The sequence below is a fragment of the Anopheles arabiensis genome, chromosome 2 (assembly GCF_016920715.1).
Source record: "Anopheles arabiensis isolate DONGOLA chromosome 2, AaraD3, whole genome shotgun sequence".
Taxonomy (NCBI): Eukaryota; Metazoa; Arthropoda; class Insecta; order Diptera; family Culicidae; genus Anopheles; species Anopheles arabiensis.
Genome location: NC_053517.1, coordinates 101,533,225 through 101,551,707, shown reverse-complemented (window position 1 = coordinate 101,551,707; position 18,483 = coordinate 101,533,225). Strand labels below are relative to the sequence as shown.

General features: G+C 49.8%; 2 protein-coding genes and 1 long non-coding RNA gene across 4 annotated transcripts in view; 2 read left to right on the top strand and 1 right to left on the bottom strand.

The window, feature by feature from the left end:
* The window catches only part of LOC120894644, a 38,766-nt gene extending 26,347 nt beyond the window's left edge, over positions 1–12,419 (bottom strand). The window contains exon 1 of the long non-coding RNA XR_005738217.1: positions 12,268–12,419. This is a non-coding gene — a long non-coding RNA (uncharacterized LOC120894644). The remainder of the gene's footprint in view (positions 1–12,267) is intronic.
* On the top strand, positions 1,581–12,187 carry LOC120894641 (basic proline-rich protein-like). The gene is made up of 5 exons (XM_040297356.1): positions 1,581–1,831; positions 8,155–9,086; positions 9,166–10,181; positions 10,476–11,297; positions 11,375–12,187. Exons 1-5 carry the CDS (start codon positions 1,829–1,831, stop codon positions 12,040–12,042), a joined length of 3,441 nt encoding a protein of 1,146 aa, XP_040153290.1. The 5' UTR covers positions 1,581–1,828; the 3' UTR covers positions 12,043–12,187.
* Positions 12,420–12,507: 88 nt separating the features above from the next.
* On the top strand, positions 12,508–18,386 carry LOC120898130 (calcium homeostasis endoplasmic reticulum protein). Of its 2 annotated transcripts, none has more exons than XM_040304881.1 (10): positions 12,508–12,741; positions 12,827–12,997; positions 13,102–13,541; positions 13,616–13,778; positions 14,520–14,592; positions 15,203–15,277; positions 15,788–15,864; positions 15,949–16,147; positions 16,230–17,300; positions 17,366–18,386. In XM_040304881.1, the coding sequence occupies exons 1-10, from the start codon at positions 12,711–12,713 to the stop codon at positions 18,213–18,215; spliced, it is 3,150 nt and encodes a 1,049-aa protein (XP_040160815.1). In that variant the 5' UTR covers positions 12,508–12,710; the 3' UTR covers positions 18,216–18,386. The 2 variants fall into 2 exon arrangements, with proteins under 2 accessions (XP_040160815.1, XP_040159930.1); XM_040303996.1 differs by having other exon boundaries at positions 15,773–15,864.
* Positions 18,387–18,483: the final 97 nt, after the last annotated feature.

Genomic DNA, 18,483 nt, shown 5'->3' with positions numbered 1-18,483 from the left:
GACTCATACCTCAAATTTCTTCACATTATTATGTAAAGTTCGGTATTATGTAAAATGGTTTCTCCGTAGAATCGGGGAAAAAGGTGTGTCGCGAATAGCCGATACATGTTGAGCGTCCAAAAAATCACCCAAATCATCAAAGTTACAGCTCGCCTTATCTCGCCACAACACCCTAACCTACAATAAAAAAAAAACTGGAACCCACCGTTCCTCCCTGTATGAAACTCTAGCAGATGGCATTTTTAAAGGTAGTATTTAAAATTTATCACCCGACGCTCGCCGGCGACTCACATTGCACAAGTCTTCCTCCCACAACATTCCAAAACACAATCACAATCGCATTTTTGTATTTATAAACGATCAGTTTAGTGGTTTGATGAATCGAACTGGTCACGCAAACACTGCCCGGTTCTAATCGATCATCGATTAGTGTGTGGCGCAGACGACGACTCAGTCTCGACTACAGTCTCGGGATGAAGGTGTGAACCACATTTAAAAACAGACGCTGAGGCGTGGTCTAACCCACCTTGAAAGCACAACCGAGCGACAAATCAGATGCAGCAGCGGACCGGCGCACACGTTGCAATCTAATCAGGTCCAAATGCCACCCTCGGAGATAATGTGGTTATCTACTCGTTTGAAACCTGAACCATGAGGTATAGCAACGGAGCAGATTTAAATCCTTCTTCGAGCAAGAGCCTCACGTGAGATGATTGGTCAGCGTTTGTAACAAACAAATCCAGGATCTTAGCAACGTCGCGATCGGTAATTGAAAGACCAGCAGTACACTCTGTCAACACCACCGGGATCGGCAGGCAAATGAAGACGCTACCGAAGATCGACCGACGGTAAAGCTCCCAAGCATCGGTGGGATGACGTGCGCGCGCCGCCGCCGATGACCTTTTTCCCTACCCAAGAAAGTACACATAATAGTCGCACGACACTCGCACACCTCGAGAGGGATCGCAACGAGCCTCGGGTAGGGACAGTGCTGTGAGTGCTTCGCAAGTAGTGGCGCACGTTCACTCTCACTCTCTTTTCGACTTGTTGCTCTCTTAGCCGCCTTAGTCTGCGCCTTAGTAGCCGGTACCGGGATGCTGCTGCTGAGGCTGTTTGTTTGCCGTCACTGTACACACGGGCCCATTGTCTCTGGGCCCCTTCCTCCGAGCGGACAATCTTCCGAACGAGAGAGAGAGCGAGAGCTCCCGAGAGTGCCCAATACGCTTAGGAAGGGGTGTGGACGAGATGGAACCGCGCGCGCTGGCTAAGATCGAACACAGGCACACACGCACCCTCGGGTAGGGCATGTAAGGCGGGGTGGTGTGCACTTGCGGGCCGCCACTAATTCTCGCCCCCTAAACGATGCTGCATCATGTCTCGCTCGCACGGAAAGGATGAGACGGTTGATGAGCTTGCCGCCTGTCTCCTGTAAGGCTGCGTGTGCTCCAGGGCCGTCCACGTTTCGACGTGGGGCTCCCCCACTCCCCCACTGCCTGGGACGGATGGACGGTCGGCAGCCACCCTAAATCTGCCGACGAATATAAATAAACCGTGCCATACGGATCGGTCGTTCAGTCGTGTGAACCTTATGTGCCCGGGCGCTAGCGGGACAACAGCAACGACGACACAGCGCACTCCACACGTGTTGCACGACGACTTGAAGGGAACGTTTGAGCGTGTTTTTTGTTTAGTGTACGTGACTGGTGGAGTGCATGTTTGTGCAAAGGTGTGCAAAAGGACAATTTGAAAAAGGACACTCAGTGCTTGTGTGGACGCTGCCAAGCGTCGGAATATCGTGTAGCATCGTGGTGCGATCGTGCAAAACAAAATGGTGAGAATGTTATGCTTTACAACAAACGTTTAGTCGCAGGAGAGTGTTCGGTACTGCAGATCCGGGTTGTGGCATTTCTATCGACTGTGAGATTATGCGTTCGCGCGTGTGTGCCTGTCTGTCTGTGAAAACCTCATTAAACCGCTCATCGCAACTGTGTGACACGTGCGAAAATTCAAATTAAATATCCTTTCGCTTGCGATCACTGCTCATCGCAGAAATAATTGACATTCAGCTACCCTTTCCCCTTCTTAAATTGCGATTCCAATGAGCTGCATTAGTAATTGGCCATTACTGCATGGTTTGAGATAGGAAAATGTGTAAGCCGAGCAAAACGGCAGCAACTTACTTTGTTGCGGCCTGCCGGCTTGACGCAAAACGTTTAGTCGTGAGAACTGTATTTACATTTTTCTACAACGTTTATTCTGCTGGCTCGTTTAACGCTCGAGCCAATCGCACGGGTGGACAAATGATAAAGTCACACAAACATACACACACACAATTGAAAAATTGTAAAAACATTGAGACGGTAGAAACCCTTTTTTTCGAGCAATTTAAAACAAAGAAAAGGGCAATAGAGGGAAGAAAAAAAAACGACTTCGTTACATGCAACTGAGGTGCAAAACTGAGCGATAATAAAAAAAGGAGCAAATGTCGCAAAACAAAACCACCTGCAGTCCAGCCCTCCCACCCAAAACCCCCGAAACGAACCGTCCGGCGGGAAGAGTGCAGGGAGCGCTGCAAGCTCATTTTGTTTTATGTTCCACGACGAATTTTCCCGCACGGTATTTTTTTTTCCTACTTTTTCACAACTTCCCTCTTTACGCTCGGTTTGCGACACGATGGAGAAGTATGAAAGGAAAAATGCACTGACCTCCCCCATGTTGAGGTTGGGGGAGTAGTAGCTTTTTTACTTGTCCTCTTGCTAGGGGGTCGACTGCACTGCAAACACCTAATCTTCCCCGTTTGCTCATCGCTAACCTTTTCGGCAAAGTGTCTGCCTGCTGCTGGTGCCTTTGTAAGATTATTCGTTTTTTTTTCTTCTAACTTCGAAGTTCGATCGCCGATCGCGCCCGGATTATGCAACGCCAATGGTCGAAGCTCTACGCCACCACATCATCGTCACACCGGTGGCATCCTGTGTAATTTCCAGTACGATCGCGCTCGCGTGTGTCTTTGTGTGTGTGTGTACATGTGTGAAGGTGCATGTTCTGTACCGACGGGTTACACGTTTTTATGCTCGTTTCTGCGACATTTGTGTCAAAAGCCGGTGGGTTTGATTAGCGCGCGCTCGGGAGATGGGTGTCAGTTTCCCATGCTTTCCGCAATCGGGGTCATTGTACGTGCGTTTGTGTCTATTCTTGCATGTTTGCTGCTGCCGAAGGCTCCGGCTGACGTTTGACCCGGAGTGGTGAAGTTAAAATGAGATTTTTGGACGTTGCTTTGTTGCCCTCATCCATTCGCATTTCTATGTGGAGTGTGTTGTAATTTCATGACATTTCTATTGCATATAATTTTACTTTTTTTGCACACATGCAATAAAAATCCCTCCCCATCCCCAGTGAAGGCGTCAATCGCTGCTGCGAGGCTCATTTGTTATTTGCCATGTTTTTTGTTGGTTCGTTCGCTGTCTCTTCTTCGTTTTCTGCACAAACGGGCATAAACGCATTTCTCATAAACGCCTTCGGTTATGGATCTAACATTAATCGCTGCACACCGACCTGTGGCAGAGGTCACGCCCGAAAGGGGTGCTGGAAAACATGCGAAGGAGCCACCAGAGAAGCTGGTTGGCGTTCCGCAAGGATGACGCTTTTAATAACACGCGGCAGGGCGATTACGACATCGCACGCGGATATGCACACAAATAGAACTGGTGACGAGGCTGGTGTGTTTGTCTGTGACAAAAATAAACAACGCCACAGCCGAGGGAATGATAGATGAAGGAAGCTCCACGCTGCCGCCCAACGCTCAAACGGTGGGCCCGGCGATCAAGCAGCAAGTGATTTATGTTTCGTTTTATTGGTCGCTGGTGATGGCTGTTGGGCTTGCCATTTATGTTTCAGCGTAACAAGGGGTGGAAGTTATTTGCTATTCTCCTTTTAAAAAAAAAACTGACCATCAAATACTATTTTTAGTCTTAAAGATCAAGAATTATTCTCCTTAATGTTATAATAGCTGTTTACAGTTATGTAACAGCATTCCAAAATCGCGTTATTACGTCAGACAGGTTTTTGGTAGATGCGTTCGATACGAAAAATGACATTGACATGAGAAAAGAACGTTCGTGCAGAGGAAATTTGAGGAAATTTGAAAGTCAGCGCTTCACTTCACGGGACTAAGACCCCCTCTGCCCCTCCACCACCACCACGCTTGTGCAAATATCAATCACAACTCTAAAATACACCGGATTTTGATAGAGGTCTCTGCAGCCTATAATTTGTATCCAACGCCTCGCTGCAGCCGAGCTCCTGCCCGCATCGAAGGATCATCCAATCATCATGTGCACTAGTAATAACACTTATTACTACTTAGGTTCATCAGTTTAAATCACTTAACACATTGCCAGCCAGTCAGCTCGCGACTTACTTCGGCAGCACTTGACGTTGGCGAGTGGAGAAGATGAAAAAAAAACGGGCCATTTGAACCACACCTTGAGCTCGTTTGGCACCCTTACAAAAACACATACACACAAACGCCTATGCTATTCTGCACCTCTTCACCCAGACGGTGGTGCATCGTGGGCGTTTTGGCAGACCTTCTGCCAATCTCCTCCCCTGAAGCGGTCTCCCATTTTATCACGGTTCATTTTTGCACGCTACGAAAGGGGCCGGGCAGCCAGCAAACCGACTGCAAACGACATTCTAACGATTGCGGACCAGTGAGGCGAGCTGCTGGACGACCCCCTTCCCGCCCGACAACCGCCAATAACCATAATCGGTGTGCGGTGTTGATTAATGAAGCGCTGAAAAGTTCAATCGATTCCAATTCGAAACTGGAAGAGTGTAACGCTCATAGAACGACGTCGACCCGTAATTTGTGAACAACCAATTGAGGTTAAGTTCTGTTTGTGCACTTTTTTTAACGCGAAATGGCCACTTACAGTATCTCCTCTACTTTTCGGAACGCTTAATACGATTCGGACGGGGAAGTTGCATTCATTTCCCGGTTCGCGAAGTGATTGGAGTGTTTATCATGCTATTATGTGTCACCCCTTTTGCTCCCGGCCCTCTCTCTCTCTATGGCAACAAAATGTCACCAGAAGAGCAGAAAGAAGATGTTATGAAATGCGCAGCTCCATTGCCGATAGTTGATAATTGAAAATGCTAACCCATGTATTTGTGCAGGAGTTTCGCGACAGCGGTGTTGTTTCTCAATATGCTTTTGGGGGGAGGCTAACCTTAGGGACGTCACACCGGCAGCTCATTACGAAGCATAGCTGAGCTGGGATGTTTTGTTTATCGATTTCGATTTCGCCATGAAATTATGATTCGTTAACGAGCTTCGAACAAAGAAATAAGCGATTAATTTATGCGAATTTGCGGTATCTTAATTTACAATTTGTAGGTATTTTTCAAAACACAATGTGGACCAAGGTCAACGCGCGATCGAAATCAAGCGACAGGCATATTAGCATACACGATGTTTTCCAAAGGTGTGCTCTGCACCAAGTTGGCAACCAATTGGGATTAAATCTGCTGAGTTTATAATTAAATTATAAACACATTTCCCTTTTCCACCACGCCCGAACCGACGCCCGGATCAGCCGGACACCTCTTTACGACCCCCGTCAAGGTTAGGCTGTTGTGTGCTTGACATAGACACCTAGGCATCATCACGGCACCCCATTTGGAGGGGCCATCCTCATAAACAAAGCACAGGTAGCAAAAAAAAATAAGACAAAAATACCGATCGTCCGATCGATTACTTAATGATCAGCCGGGAGTAGTTCACGCGCATCAACGGTATCTCGTGTGATCCCAACAAAACCCCCTCCAGAAATGGACAGCTGAGCATAAGAGAAAGAAACAGAAAACACACACCACAGATCCGTGGCCTTAGGGCGTCGCTCCTTTTTCATCCTTTTATCAAAAGCACGATCGTCGACATTTACATTCAAACGCGCAAGTCGAAATGTTGCTGCAGCTGGCCAAGCTGAAGGGTCTCCGGTTGGGTTCGGGCAGCTCCCAACTGCGTGTTGTTGGAACGCCCCAAACCGGTAATTCATCATCGGTGCGAGGTGTCATTAGAAATGTAGAAACATATTCGTCAAAGTGCTCATAACATATTTATTAGTCGGGCAGCATCCCAATGTCACAGCCGAGAGAGGGTCGTCCACGTTTGCCATTGCTTGAAGGCCAATTTATAGATCCAAAATCTGTTACGAAACAATGCGCACGCTGATCTCTAAAATGGTCCAGGTTTTCCAACAACCAGCTAAAAACTAGCTCCAAAATCATCTTTTTTCAACCTTTTTGGGCATGTGTCAACAAAAACAACCATATGCAAATACTGTTCGCATGGCAACGAACACTCGTGAAGAGATTACGCGATGCACCGAATAGCCCGAATTTGTGTGTGTATGTCTGTTAGTGTGTAAATTTATTTTGATCTTGATCTCGGACGGTTTGAAAATATTTAAAGATCCACCAGAAAGACCAGGTCAGGGTCAGTAGAGAAAGTTCGAACACTTTTTGTCTATTTCTATCCACTCATACTGCAAATGATATGGTTAGGCCTTTATTTAGCCGCCGTGAATGGGTAAGATGCACTCTAAAACACCCAACGGTTGACCTGTGACAAAACCCCCCAGGCTTGGTAAGGTGAGAGACAGTCAGCAAGCCATCCCATCACCTGGGTGTCTATGCTTACCTTTAACATTTAAAGCGATAAAGTTATGTCATACAATTGCGATAAACCGCAACACAATACTGCCTCACTGTGTGAATGCTGCTCACCGCTGCAGTGTGTCATTCGAAGATGCACCAATCGGTATGCACACACACACGCACACAAACATACATCCTCAGTGAGCGATACATTGTGGTTTCTAGGTAGTAAAAAGTTCGAACGTCAAACGCGTCAAACGCTTTTGCGATGCGACAGCTTTAACGCGTTGCGGACGAACGATTTCAACGGGAGTGAAGAAACAAACCCGGATCTAACGTAAAGCATTAATTTCTAATTGACTCCTCTTAAATTAGGTTATTACCCACCTTTTCTTTGGATTAAGATTTGTTGTTTTGATCAAAGCAACAAAATTGTGCTTTAGTTAACAAACGCCAAGATCAGCTTTTATTACGCTACACCTTTCAGGATCACTGATTACCCTTCTCATTTCATAACCTTTTGCGCTATAAATGAAGCCACCTTTCCAAAGGTTTACCACACCTTGCCACATCTCAGGGCGGCGAACTCCCCACCCTGCCCACTGACTGCCAAACAACAGAGACGCGCTTTGTCTTGCAGTCAAGAATCTGCTGCCTGCCAAAAAATAATGAAAGATGAAACCGATCGTTGTTCACACTCTGGCCGATGTGAGATGAAAGTAAAAGCTTGAACTTTGCCGAAAATATAAAGAATCACATACCCCCGTACGCCAACACGCATGTGGCTCGGCGCTGACTGTAGATCCAGCTCGGTCGCACAGAAAGTAGGTCATCACCGATGATGGCTGGGCAGGGTGGTGTACACGGTCCTGCACTGTCGATGCATCGATGCTAACGTTCCCACACGAGCTTTAGCCGTTGCTAGGCAACCCGTACGAGATTAAGCTGTTCGGTCTCAGGCAACCATAATCAATCTTTTACCAATTATCGATCGAATTGCGCTTGCGGAGACGTTCCAGATGATCGTAATTATGATCACTAGCATCAAGTGTGAACCATTCTCTAAAAGGTTAAACTGGTCAGAACCGATGAAAATTAGTTGCGTTTTAAAGGTTTTAAAGTAAATTTCAAAATGCTGTTTAATTCTATTACTACTCTTTCATTCCAACAGACGGAAAAATGGCTAAACATTTCTTTGATCTGCGATGTGTGTAGATTTTCACACTGCCAAAGAGAGGAGATGATTTATATTACTCGCTTGAATGCGATTGAATGCCTCACATTGTTAACGAGGTGTAATAAATTGAGCGTCGCTTTGAACACCCACCATCGCCGGAGCTTTGCAATGGCGTCAAAAACATGATTTGTGAGATGACGCACCAAGATGTACGGCAGCTTGGGTTCGATTTGCCCTCTGCGGTCATACAATTCATACCGATAGAACCCCCCACATAACCTCATTTGCTAACCAAAATACTTTTCCTATTTCACTTTCAGCGATTGCTAGTGCTACTCGGTTGTCTGCTAGCGGCATCTAGCGGCAATGCTGAGATAACGACCGTCCTGGGCCAGAACGGGTACGACTACACGCCCCCGAAAGTACCCTTTCCACCACCACCAAGCTGTCCCGCTGGGGGTGTACCACCGTACTGCTGCACCAATGGCGGTCAAGGACCTAACTGCGTAGTCCCTACCCCACCACCACCGCCATCTTGCCCCTTTGGTGGTGTGCCACCGTACTGCTGTACTAACGGAGGGTCCGGCCCGAACTGCTATGTGCCACCTCCACCAACGCGACCACCACCTCCAGCGTGTCCGGCCGGTGGTGTTCCGCCATACTGCTGTACCAACGGAGGAACTGGCCCGAACTGTTACGTCCCACCGCCTCCAACTCCACCACCTACACGACCGCCGCCACCACCGAGTTGCCCGGCCGGTGGAGTTCCTCCGTACTGCTGTACCAACGGCGGAACTGGTCCGAACTGCTACGTCCCACCACCGCCGCCGCCTCCGCCGACTCGCCCACCTAGCTGTCCCGCAGGAGGAGTACCTCCGTACTGCTGTACTAACGGTGGATCCGGTCCTAACTGTTACGTCCCACCGCCCCCAACTCCTCCACCAACACGTCCACCTCCGCCGCCAAGCTGTCCAGCGGGAGGAGTCCCACCATACTGCTGCACGAACGGAGGATCCGGTCCGAACTGCTATGTGCCACCACCTCCCACTCCTCCACCAACACGTCCACCACCACCAAGCTGTCCTGCGGGTGGAGTCCCACCGTACTGTTGCACTAATGGCGGACAGGGTCCTAACTGTGTAGTTCCCACCCGACCACCGAAGGGAGATGAGTATCTGCCGCCCTGCACGAACGGAGGCCAAGGACCGAACTGTGTAGTACCAACGCGACCACCCGTAACTCCTGCACCCAGGTAAGCCAGCACTCAAGATGCAGCTCCCAAACAAACACTATAAATTAGCGTTTCATACTTTGTGCTCTGCCTCTCTTAGACCGCCATTCGGATGTCCTAACGGAGGAGTTCCGCCAAACTGTTGCACCAATGGTGGACAAGGACCTAACTGTGTGATTCCGAGACCACCTCCGCCACCGCCGAGCTGTCCAGCTGGTGGAGTACCCCCATACTGCTGCACTAACGGAGGCTCTGGACCGAACTGTTACGTGCCACCCCCGCCAACGCCTCCACCAACTCGTCCTCCGCCTCCTCCACCAACACGCCCTCCGAGCTGTCCCGCTGGTGGTGTTCCGCCTTACTGCTGTACCAACGGAGGATCCGGCCCGAACTGTTACGTTCCGCCTCCACCGACCCCACCTCCGACACGTCCTCCGCCGCCACCACCAACTCGTCCACCGAGCTGTCCGGCTGGAGGAGTTCCCCCGTACTGCTGTACTAACGGCGGATCTGGTCCGAACTGCTATGTCCCACCTCCTCCAACTCCTCCACCAACTCGCCCACCGCCGCCACCACCAACTCGCCCACCGAGCTGTCCAGCTGGAGGTGTTCCTCCATACTGCTGTACTAATGGAGGATCTGGTCCTAACTGTTACGTACCACCGCCTCCGACCCCTCCGCCGACTCGTCCTCCGCCACCACCCCCAACTCGCCCACCAAGCTGTCCCGCTGGTGGTGTCCCACCGTACTGTTGTACCAACGGAGGATCCGGTCCGAACTGCTATGTTCCGCCACCACCAACCCCACCTCCGACTCGTCCTCCGCCACCACCGCCAACTCGTCCTCCGAGCTGTCCGGCGGGAGGAGTGCCTCCGTACTGCTGTACCAATGGAGGAAGTGGCCCCAACTGCTATGTGCCGCCTCCACCAACCCCTCCACCAACTCGACCACCACCTCCTCCGCCAACTCGCCCACCAAGCTGTCCGGCGGGAGGAGTTCCGCCGTACTGTTGCACGAACGGAGGCTCTGGGCCCAACTGCGTTGTACCGACTAGACCTCCGCCACCGACAACTCAGAGCAATGGATATCTGCCACCCTGCCCTAATGGAGGTGTCGGTAAGTAGAATTCATAGTTTAAACGGCAAATTATGGTACACTCTACGATAATGATAGCCCACTGAATTAGTAAGCGTGCAGAAGCTCGCAAGGAAGTAACAGAGTTCTGCCGAGGCAGATAGAGATTTGTATTATTTGATAATGATCACGACCTTTTCGTAGTTTACTCCTTATCGAAAGCTTGGAGAACCTAAGTAGACCAATAGAAGCTCTGTCCGCTATCGAAATAATATCTAAACTCTGCTGAACAAGCTTTCAGGAACCAGCAATTGATCAATGCTTCTTTAATCTTAGGACCCAACTGCCAAGTACCACCAACCCGTCCACCGAGCTGCCCGGCCGGAGGTGTCCCCCCGTACTGCTGTACTAATGGAGGAACTGGCCCCAACTGCTACGTGCCACCTCCGCCACCACCACCACCAACTCGTCCACCGCCGACTCGCCCACCGAGCTGTCCCGCTGGAGGAGTTCCACCTTACTGTTGCACGAATGGAGGAACTGGCCCGAACTGTTACGTGCCACCCCCTCCGACTCCACCACCAACCCCACCACCACCACCGACCAGACCTCCGAGCTGTCCAGCTGGAGGAGTTCCTCCGTACTGCTGTACTAATGGAGGCACTGGCCCCAACTGTTATGTCCCACCCCCTCCGACCCCTCCACCAACTCGACCGCCGCCTCCACCACCGACTCGCCCTCCGAGCTGTCCGGCGGGAGGAGTGCCACCGTACTGCTGTACAAACGGAGGATCTGGCCCGAACTGTTACGTTCCACCGCCACCGACTCCACCTCCGACTCGTCCTCCGCCACCACCACCAACTCGCCCACCGAGCTGTCCGGCTGGAGGTGTTCCTCCTTACTGCTGTACCAACGGAGGAACTGGCCCTAACTGCTATGTGCCGCCTCCACCGACCCCTCCACCAACTCGACCGCCACCTCCTCCACCAACACGCCCACCAAGCTGCCCTGCTGGAGGAGTTCCTCCATACTGCTGTACTAATGGTGGAACTGGCCCCAACTGCTATGTACCTCCCCCACCAACTCGTCCAACGCCTCCTCCACCTACTCCAGGCAAGGATAACGAGTATCTTCCACCATGCTCCAATGGAGGAGTTGGTAAGTACCTCTTTATACCTTCATTCCATAGAATCTCTAGCCAGTGACTCTAATGTACCATGCCCCCTTGCCTTTAGGACCTAACTGCGTTGTACCGACCAGACCACCACCACCACCGCCAGCCTGCCCAGCCGGAGGAGTGCCTCCTTACTGCTGTACCAACGGAGGAAGTGGCCCCAACTGCTATGTGCCGCCACCACCCACTCCACCACCAACTCGGCCACCACCTCCTCCACCAACTCGACCACCGAGCTGTCCCGCTGGTGGAGTACCACCGTACTGCTGTACTAACGGAGGATCCGGTCCTAACTGTTACGTACCACCGCCACCGACCCCACCACCGACTCGTCCTCCGCCTCCACCACCAACTCGACCGCCGACCTGTCCGGCAGGAGGAGTGCCACCGTACTGCTGCACTAATGGAGGAAGTGGCCCGAACTGTTACGTCCCACCACCACCGACACCACCACCAACTCGACCACCTCCTCCACCGCCACCGGCATGCCCGGCGGGAGGTATTCCACCGTACTGCTGCACCAACGGAGGCTCCGGACCGAACTGTGCGGTCCCAACGAGACCTCCGCCACCACCTCCGACTAGCCCTGCACCTAGCTGCCCTAACGGTGGCGTACTGCCTTTCTGCTGCACTAACGGTGGCCAGGGAGCGAACTGCGAAGTGCCGTCCCACACGCTCGAGGAAGACGGCTACCACTACAAGCGGCCAAACAAACCGTTCACCTTCTAGCCCTAGGTGGTTCTGCGTGTGCCCGCAAGCGGTGCAATTACTGTTCATTTAATTTTGTCTTTACTATTTTGTTTAAGTTGATTCGTTCATCTGTGAATAGCAATAAATGTAAACCCCTCTCTACTCTTGTACATTTTTAACAAAACCTTGGTGTTCATTATTTCGGTCTTTCCGCCCTTGGCTAAATTCAATGTTGTCATGAAATTCCTTCAGCACATTACTTACGTTTGGGGCAGTGGAACAAGAAATGAAATTTAAATTGGATTTCCGATACACACCCAGCTACATTGCACAAAAGCTTTAAAAACTGTTAAAATCGATATTAAATTGAACATTAACTTTGCACTTCATTTTCCAAACGATACACGAAAGGGAAACACGAGCGCACACCGGCTTGTAATTCCAACACTGAACTCGAGGCTATAACCATGACCCTCGAGATTGACGTACTGCACCAGGCAACTGTCAAACAACAGTCAATGGCGTCTTTTTTCACGCTATCGGCAAAAATAGCAAAATTTTCCTCTGTTTGGTGATTTCGCTAAACCTTCGTACTCTGCGTACAAGCGTACAAGTGACCCGCCACCAATGCCGGCTGCTTGGTGCGTTAGTTTCATTTTAGTTGTTTTCCTTTAGTTATTGTTTTCCACCGATTGTTGTGTCGGACGATGGACATACCAGCTCCATCACCACCAAATGGTAGGTTGTGGCTCGGGCTCAAGCTGCCTGGCATGATGGTGCTCGTGTACAACCGTACTGACCCGGTGATTGTTTCGTTATCTAGATATCGAACTACGGAACATAATTGACAAGCTAGCCGACTTTGTGGCACGCAATGGACCAGAGTTTGAGTCGATGACAAAATCGAAGCAGAGAGGCAATCCAAAGTTTGCATTTCTGTACGGCGGCGAATTCTACAATTACTACCAGTACAAAGTGATAACCAAGCAAGCAAGTAAGTACAATAGTACAATGTACGTCGCATTTGCTTGGTCTATTGTCTAACATTCGTGTGGTGTCGCTTCCATCATCATCATCATCCTTCCGTGCGCAACACAGTGATGAAGCAGCAACAGCAACAACCACAACAAAACATGTCATTGCCCTCCCTGCTGGGACAGCACGGTATTCCACCGCTGTTGGCGGGATTCGGTCAGCAACCGCCACCGCAAGCACAACTACCGCCCAATGTCGCCATGCAGCAGCACCAGCAACAGCAGCAGCAGCTTCACCATCAACAGCAGTCACAAGCGCAACTTTCTGGCCAGCTGCCGCCAGCCTCGTCGAATCCGAACGGCAACGGTTCGAGCAACACGATGCACCAGATATGGTCCAACCCACCGCCGGTCAATGCGGGACCACCGAACAACGGTGGGCAGATGGTGGCGAACAGTATGAACGCCCAGCTAGCGGCCCAGCTGGAAGCACTGACCAAGCAGCAGCAAACGCTCACCGAGCAGATACGCCAGTCAGAAATGAATCTCACGGCCCAGCATGGGGTAAGTGTGCGAAGGGGTCCCATAGCTCCATCAACATTCAGCGTCATTGTAACGCTTCCTTCCTTCTCCGGCAGGTTCTGCTTCAACAGCAGCAAGTGCAGATCGACGAAGCCCTGAACCGGGCGCAAGAGGAAATGCTCATCGCCCAGTCGCAGGAGTACAATCTGCCGCTGCACGAGTTCGACAGCAAGCTGCAGCCGATTATCGATTCCTGCACGAAAGATAGTATATCGAATGGTAAGTTCGCTGCGTTCGCTGTTTCGCTGTACGTTTTTCTCTCGGTTGACATTCGCAACAAACTACAAAAAAATAGTAAACAAACCAACGAACTACTCCCCCTTTTTACTTAGCCGATATAACGTGCTTGAACAATCCGTGTATCCACCCTCTGCAGATATCCTTCCGTTACACACTGTTCCATTCCTTTATTATGTTTCATGCGCTTGATCAACATTTCAAGAAGTATGTTTGTATTTATTGATGTTTTAGGCATAATTTGAACTGAAAAACTGGCTTGAAGTTTAAATTTTAAACAAACAAACATCTGCTTCCTTCAGACAAAAGACGAAGATCAGTTTAAATTGTTTTAAAATCTCTTGAACTATAAACAAATTGTAAAAAAAAGCATAACAATCGTACACGAGCATGCATAACTCGTATCGTAGTATTGTCAAGTTATTTGTTACATTCAAATTACAATTGCTCCATTTACCGCAACCAGATATGATGTATTAGCACAGTTTGCTTGTTATATTACAGTAAATTGTTATATTTATCCTTCCATTGCTACTCCTTGCTACTTCCATCACTCGTTCACCCAAAGAATCCCGCAGATAGAAACACTCAAGCTCTCCACAAAATTCCCCCCCAAAAACCCCACACAATATGCATCTTATCTCAACAAAACCTAACTCAAATCCCACGTTTCTAATGACAAATTTCAATCTACATATATTTTTTTGTTAATTACAATTTTAGGAAAAGGCTGGATTTTACAGCATTGTACCGATTCGGGAAAATGTCAAATTATTTCGCAGTATCTTTTGAGAAAGTAATCATCAATCTGTGTACCGTTTTATATTGCCCTATATACATATTTAACTGTTTTTGTTCCTAATTTTCTGTCCTATATATCTTGTTTTACTTTTGTACCATTTCGGTATCGAGTTAAAATTCGTCATTAGCTCGCCGTGGCCGCGAGTGTGCGTGTGCCGGTTTCGCTAGTGGGTTCGAAAGGGTTCGAAGCGAAGTTTGATAAGATGGTCTATTGTCTATATTTGCAACATTTGCTTCTGAATCGTTTACAGAAAGTAATCTAATTTCATTTGCTTTCTGAAAACACGCCATTCGCTGGAAATTTTATTATTTGTTTTGTTTTTATCTCGCTTGATTAAAATTACCCTTTTGAGGCACTCTTCTACCCATCATCTTGCAAACGTTTCGCTCTTGCGGTGATACTTTCTTCGACACATTACATAGGAATTGCTTTTGACAATCGAAAGCTTAAAAAAATCAAAGATCATCTCTTCGCATCGATCATAACCTTTCGAACAACCGAGCCCGGCAGAGAGTGCTGATGAATTTTGCTAATGAGCAGGGACAACAGCCAAAAAGACCTTAGCGAACTTTCGTTTTTCCGATCTTTATCTATCTACTTATAGGGCGTTAATAGCTGGAGTTTTATTTACGCAAAAATTGCACCTGATATATTTAGTAAATGATGTTATACATCATTGGTAAGTGCTGATGCTTTTTATTTACTTTGTATTCTGTCAACAAAAACCCTCTTCCTCCCAAATGAATCTCAATATCTGCAGTAGATGTGTAGCGTTCGCATAGAGTATGTAAAATGTGTCTGCTAAATAATAGATTCCCCCATTCCGCCAATTCCCTTTTCATCCCATAAACAGCAATATTAAAGCATTCCTAAATCAATTACGATTGTTAAAAAAAAACACTTTAAAATCATACTTACTTAACCTAAAGCTCATTCAAGACTCATGTATCAAGAGAAGAAGAGTACGTAAGTTTGCTTAAACCTCAAACGAATTGATTAAATCAGCCGTCAAAGCTCAACTGACGAGAGTATTGCAACACTAAACGTTAGATTTGTATCCTATCTTCCTACCACACTCACCCAAAACACTCCCGAATCACCTGCTATTTAGCTAAAAATTGGCTAGAATGCTTGCTTAGTGCTCAGTTTTTTTCAAAAAAGCAACCATACTTAGTAACAAATCTTGCAGCATCCGGAAGAACGCGGACGAGCTGAAGAAATGCCTGGAAAGCGCGGTAATTCCAATGTTCTGCAACGCACAGATTAGTAAGTTGACACAAGCCGCGTCCCTCCGTAACGAGAACACACAGGGTCTGTGGTTGTTAATTATGGTTTTCTTCTGCTTGTTAGCCGCCAACGATGAGCAAAGGGTGAAGCTTACCAAACTCCTGTCGCTGTGGGAATCGAAGGGCAACTTTTTCGATGCCTGCGTCATATCGAAGCTGAAGTCGCCTCCTTCGTCGTTGCAGGAATACCAGACCAGTCTGGTGACGCAGCACGCAAACGTTGTCGCTGCGATTACACAAGCCACAAAGAATACGTTCGAAAAGTGAGCATCGTTGTGAGGAGAAAGAACTATTTTTGTTTTTCGTACATCAAATGACACGCTCCTTTTCTGTCCCCTCCTTTAGCTACCAACAACAGCATCAAGCATTTGTGCAGCACGCGACGCAGCAAATAACGCTGCTGGAAAAGCAAAAGCAGCAGCTCCTCGAGCAGCATGCGCGTAAAACCGGCGCCCACGTACCGCTGGGGGGAGCGCCCCCGCCACTACTGCCGGAGTTGATGGCCGCCGTCGTCGGAGTGACCGGTGGTGGTCCCGTGAATGGAGGTCCGGGCGGCGGTCTGGTAGGTCCAGCCCTTCCACCCTCCGCCCTGCCACCGGGACCACCGCAAGGACCGTCGCAAGTCGGTGACCGAGGTGGGGGTCCTCCTCCGGGGGCGAACGGTGCTGGCCAGATTCCTTCCCTGCTCGATCAAAACATCAACTACGGGCTGCTGTCGGCGGCACTGCAGAAGCTGAAAAACATCCAAGATAGCGGGCCAACGGGTGGTGGTGGTGGTGTGGGAGGCAGTGGTAGCAACATCGCTCCACCACAGGTGCCGCAGGGGCAGGGTCGTGATGGGGAGGGAAGTGGAGATTACACTCAGCCACCGCCCAACTTCCCCATCCCGGATCTGTCACGACCACCGCCCAACTTTCAGTATGGTTCTGCCAACCATCCACCTCTGGGCGAGGGTATGGGCGGTAACAGCAACAGCGGTATGCTTCCGGATCATCGTCACTCTCAGCATCATCACGATACTCGGTCGATTGATGATTGCGACGAGAGACAGCAGCAGCATTCGTCATCCGGTGGTATGATGCTGGATGATCATGATCGGGACGATTTCCATCGAGACGAAGGGCTACCGGAGCATCAAGAGGACGAGCTCGATCAGCAGCAGCAGCAGCAGCAGCAACAAGAGCAGGAGCAGCAGGAAGAGGAGGAAGAGGTCGTTCCTCCTACTCCCGTGAAGATCCCTTACTTTGAGCTTCCGGCCGGATTGATGGTGCCGCTGATCCGGCTCGAGGACTTTAGCTATCATCCGCTCGATCCGGACGAAATCCGACTGCCGCCACCAACGCCGACCAACGATCGGTTGGTGAGTGCCGTTGAAGCGTTCTACGCCCCGCCAAGTCACGAACGACCTCGGGATGGGTAAGTTCATGTTCCACGCTGTTCCACCATCAGTTCATTAATTTCATTTTCATTTTACTTTCCAGCGAGGGATGGGAAAAGCTGGCCTTATATGAGTACTTCAAGGTGAAAAACGCATCGCGCAAGCAGAAGGAGGACGAGATCGACCGTGGGCTGCGCGACCGGTCCCGGTCACCGTCCCCGATCGATCCGGACCTGCTGAAGGCGACGAAAAAGCAGAAAAAGCGTACCTATCGCTCGAAAAGTCGATCCCGCTCCCGATCTCGCTCGCCGGGCGACAACGGCATGCTGCTGGGCGGTATGCAGCAGCACCAACAACAGCAGCAGCAGCATCCGCCGCCGCCTCTTCACGGCCCGGGTCGAAATAATCAGCGCCACCACCGGAATCATCGATCGCGCAGCAGATCCAGGTCGCGGTCACGATCCAGATCCCCTGCTAGACGGTCCCCTTCGTCCGGTGCATCCTTGCCGGGGTCGGTCAGACCTAGCCGGAGTCGATCACCGGTACGTCGGGGCGGTGGTGGTGGAGGTAGTGATCGGGATCACCGTGAACCACGCGGTGGCGGTGGTGGTGGTCGTGACATGAGACGATCACCAACACCACCTAGCTTCGGTGCTGGAGGGTATATGAAGGCGGCTAGCAACTTTCTCGAAGAAGGCAGTAAACCCGGCGGCAGCGGGATCGGACCCGGCGGTGGTGGTGGCGGAAACCACCAATTTCACAGCGCAATGAAGGGCGGTATGGGCGGTGGTCCGAGTGGCGCCATGGGAGGTGATCGTATCGGGCTGGGCGCTACGATCGAACCGATGCGACAAGAGGCCTACAATCCAGCGGATCCTTACGAAAGCTTTCGTAAGAACAAAGGTGCAGCGTTCATTACGCGCATGAAGGCGCGAGCAGATGAGCGCAACTAGTGTGGATGAGGGAGGATAGTAGCGGAAAGCAGTGGCAGCAGCATACCATCCATACACCAGTCAAATTGTGCGGGCTTCCCGTTTCTTTGCCCGTGTTACTATCTATCTGTGTAAGAGCGCTAGAGATTGCAAATAAATTTAATGTAGACTAACGTTGTGTCGATAAAACAAGGGCTTGCTTGTGTGTTTGTTTAGGGGGGTTTTGATCAATTTTCGGAGCTTATTGAAACACAAAGCAAAATCGTCGAAAACCCATGTCTGCCTGTCT